The 4414-nt window shown below is 34.8% G+C and overlaps 1 protein-coding gene across 1 annotated transcript in view; it reads left to right on the top strand.

The window, feature by feature from the left end:
* The first annotated feature begins 2786 nt into the window (after window positions 1-2786).
* LOC106475041 (AP-1 complex subunit beta-1-like) overlaps window positions 2787-4414 on the top strand; it is a 6399-nt gene continuing 4771 nt past the window's right edge. Inside the window, exon 1 of the mRNA XM_013935739.2 lies at window positions 2787-2908. Coding sequence (XP_013791193.1) covers window positions 2872-2908 — 37 coding nt within the window. The 5' untranslated portion in view covers window positions 2787-2871. The remainder of the gene's footprint in view (window positions 2909-4414) is intronic.

Consider the following 4414-nt stretch of genomic DNA (forward strand, 5'->3'; position numbering starts at 1 on the left):
CTAAATAGTGTAGTCAGTATCTATTAATGTATTATTTTAGCCCATTATATCGAAAAAAGAAAGTGGGTACAGGGACGGAAAAGACGTGCACAATTTGCAGCTTCGATGGTGGAGTCAAGCAAATTGATGAGAGCTTTCTTTGCTGGAAGTGAAGACACCAGTAAGCCAGCATCTGTTTCTTTTCATGGCAGCAAAGAGGTCAAAGTGCAAGATTGTGAACATGCTATTTCATTTGAAAAAGAAAACAACGAAGAAACTGTTCACTGTCCTGTTGAAAGCTACAATAATAATAAACAAGAGGATTCCACTTTGTCAGAAATAAATCCACAGAATAATGTTGCTAAGCTAAAAGAGGATGACCTAATCAATGTTTTAACACACAGGGATATTGGATTTATGAAGTTTGATACAACAGGCTCAGCAGTTGTAACACATGCACATCGCACAGAGATTGTTAAAGTTGGAGCACATGAATTCCAACATAAAGAAGATCCATTTGATGTCAAAGATGGGCGTTCTATGACTGCATTTTGGTTCAAGCGACGCCTTCTGAATGGACAAGAGGTCAATCATTCCTGGTCGATGTATTCACCTCTACATAAAGCAGCATACTGCTTTTGTTGTCTTATTTTTTCATCTTCATGTATGATATCCGATAGTCAGTCTGCTTTCAAAACACAGGGTGGGTTCTCTAAGTGGAAAAAAATTTAAAAGTTAAATGCCCATGAAAATAGTGACAGTCATCGTGAGCCATTTGGTGCTTGGAAAGAAACTGGGCACCGAATTCGTCTTCAAAATGGCATTGATGAAGAGCTGCAAAGGCAAATTCAACAAGAAAAAATAAATGGAGAGATGTACTGTGACGGTTGCTGGATTGTACACAATATTTAGCTTCTCAGAATCTTGCATTTCGTGGTCCTACTGAGGACATAACCTCAAACGAAAACCCTGGAAATTTCCTGTCACTTTTGCAGTTATTAGCAAAGTATGATACAGTAATGAGAGAGCATTTAGAGCGTGTTAAAAACAAGCAAACGTCAACATCTTATCTTTCTCCTGAAATTCAAAATGAGTTTATAAATCTCATGGCTTCACATGTGCGAAATTATTGTTTGTCAGCAATTCGTAGAAACAAATACTATGGTATTCTGTTTGATTCCACACTTGATTTAGCCTATCGTGAGCAATTGGCCCAAGTGATTCGGTTTGTTGACATTGACTTTAAGATAAGAAAAGTAGAAGTCAAAGACTCATTTATTGACTTTATACAGATGAAAAAAAAAAGAACGCTGCCAATATTTAGAAAACAATAAGCACAAAATGAGAAGCGGATGGAATTTTATGATTGTTGTTCTACAATGTTTATGATAATGCTGCTGTCATGTCAGGTCATCTGACAGACGTTCAACAAAGAATTCTGAACAAAAATCCAAAAAGCAGTGTTTATAAACTGACAACCATTGTTTGAACTTAGCATGTCTTCATGCTGCAAATCAGGAAACAACAGTTATTACCTTTTTTTTGGTATAATTGAAGCCATTTATAATTTCTTTGCTCATTCAACAACTGGTTGGGACGAACTGCAGTAGGAGCTTAAGATATCTGTCAAGCGTGAATCAGAAACACTGTTGAAGAAGAAACTCTACTCGGTTTTGAGAAGAGAAACGGTGAAGCCCTTGATGAAGTTACTACCACTGATGTGACTGTTACCGATGATAGGACAATTCCCGATGGAGCAGATGAACCTCACGTGAAGCAGAAGCCAACTAAATGGAGACCAGTACAGAAGAAGATACGTCCCGTAAAACTAAGAGACTTTGTTGAATTTTAATTTTGTGTTTGTAAATTCTGTACATTTAATTAAGTTAATGTTAATTCTTTATTGGTTTAATGTAAGTGGCTATTGTTCGGGACGAACAATACTAAGGAAGGGGCAGTGTTACGACAGCGGTAGTCACGTGACGCTGGTAACACGTCATGATATTCTCGAAGGTTTGTGAATGCTCGAGTGTTTACTAGATGTGCAGTATTCTTGTATATAAGACCGCCAAGAAGTGACGGCAACAATGGAATTGAATTGCAGACATAGATAGAGACGGACAATTGAGTCAAGCACGTGAATCGTTCGTTGTGAATTATAGCGGTTGTTTAAGTTATAGCATGACTGTGGAAATTAAGTGTATTGCAAAGTTGTATTGAGAAAGAATAAACTAGTTTTATTTAAGAAAGGACTTGTATCGCTAAAGTTTCTTCGGAAAGAATTTTTACAGAAAATTAACAAACGAACACAGAGGCGTAACAATACTCACGGCCTCAAAAGTGCATATCGTGATTGTGCGACAAGGAGCCTCGAAACAGGAATCCTTGGATTCATAATGCAAACACGATAATCACTGTAATACGACTTAGCAAGTTCTAGTAGGGTTATGCGATAAAACATGAAGAGTTAGCGTTTTTTAAAAATAAAACCCGTAATTTGTACAATTTTAAATGGCTAAGCGCAGATCCGATCAATGTTGTATTTAGTCTTATTAAACACTATAATTCATAAAACAAATATTGATACCATAAGCAAGAAGAATAAAAGCCCAAATCTGACCGTAGGTTGTCTAGATTGATTGCATAAAAGTAAAATGTTTTACGTTCAATTGTATTAATTTTAGTACTTAATATCTGATCAAACTGCCGAGTTGCCATTCAAGTAAATATTATACATTAAGAACTTTCATTAGATAAAATTTTTATTATAGAGGGGGTTGCGAATTAGTTAGCTGGGCGGTGTTGTTAATGACGTAGAGTATTGATTTCTTCTTTGGGGTAGTTAGCCGATTGATAGTGGAGGTAGAAAAGTTCAAATTTAAGAACTAAAAAATGACGGATGCCAAATATTTCACGACCACCAAAAAAGGTAATGTAAAAAGAGCATACGATTGAAGGTATTATTTTCTTTTCTTTTTTTATCGAAGGGTAAGCTTATTACGAGAAACTAAAAGTAGTGAAACGTAAATCTTAAGTATTCAACATTTCATGCAGTGTGCTAGTATTAGTAGTAAAGTAAAAGTCTCAGTTGCTTAGTTACTAAGTTAGCCTGCATAGTTGCTGAAGTTGATATTAGTTCAAAACTTTACTTGTACTTTATGGCCTAAAGAAGCTTTTGAAATTCAGTGCGAGAATGTATAGCGCGACCTCTTATGGTTTTGCTGTCACAGTGTCAGTAGATCAAAAGTGCATGATAATAAACTAATCAACTTACATAGATATAAAATTATTAAAACACAAAATATATCAGGTGGTGATAATTATTAGGAAGTCATGAAAATAACTCCAGCAGAACCCGCAAAAAGATTATGGGTTTAATTTGTGTTTTCTTCATTTCAGTTTTTCTTGCAGGAAGTTGGTTTAAAATGAGCTATTACAACCATAAAAATGGTTGGGGAATTGATAAAAGAGAAGCTAAAAAACAAGAACAATGTGGATGAAACAGCATTTTTAAGTGTTCATATTTCTAAAGTACTGTTCCTTACGTGACTGATTATAGGTTTATTTATAACAGAAGGTGACACAGATAAACTTTTTGGAACTTCCATCTTCAGTATCTAAAGAACTAAATCATTCCTCAGTAAACAGCTAAAATACAATAACAATAATTGAATCAAAACTAAAACACACAAAAAGTGAAGGTCTAACAAATAAAAATACTGTAGATATTAAACAATGTACAATTTAAACAAATACTACATGTTGGTCAGTGTTGGTGAAAGTTATTTGATGTGGAAGGTTTCTTTAATTAGTTATTCCAGATCAGTGTTGGCTTTGCAAAGGATATTGAAATTTGATAGGTTGAGTTTGTGTTCTGTTTCTTCACTTATCAAATTTCAATATCCTTTCCAATATACATAGGTTTACAAATATGATATTTTAATGTTCATGTGTGTGTGCTAGACTTCTATGGTCCAGAACTTTCTGGAACTTGTATATTCTGGAACTGAATGATAACATGGTAAATGAGGAAAATTGGGATGGACATTTGAATGAGATTAACTCACTCTCAGAATCACTACTTGGTATATATACAGGATGGACCAAGGGTAAAGGAACTGAATGATAACACAGTAACTGAGGATGGAGACGAATATTTGAATGAGATTAACTCACTCTCAGAATCACTACTTGGTATATATATACAGGGTGGAACTGAATGATAACATGGTAACTGAGGGTGGAGACGGATATTTGAATGATCCATCCTGTATATATACCAACACAGGTTTTAATCAGTAGTGATTCTGAGAGTGAGTTAATCACTGAATGATAACACAGTAACTGAGCATGGAGACGGATATTTGAATGAGATTAACTCACTCTCAGAATCACTATTGATTAAAACCTGTGTTGGTATATATATATATATATA

The sequence above is a fragment of the Limulus polyphemus genome, unplaced genomic scaffold (genome assembly GCF_000517525.1).
Source record: "Limulus polyphemus unplaced genomic scaffold, Limulus_polyphemus-2.1.2 Scaffold8004, whole genome shotgun sequence".
Taxonomy (NCBI): domain Eukaryota; kingdom Metazoa; phylum Arthropoda; class Merostomata; order Xiphosura; family Limulidae; genus Limulus; species Limulus polyphemus.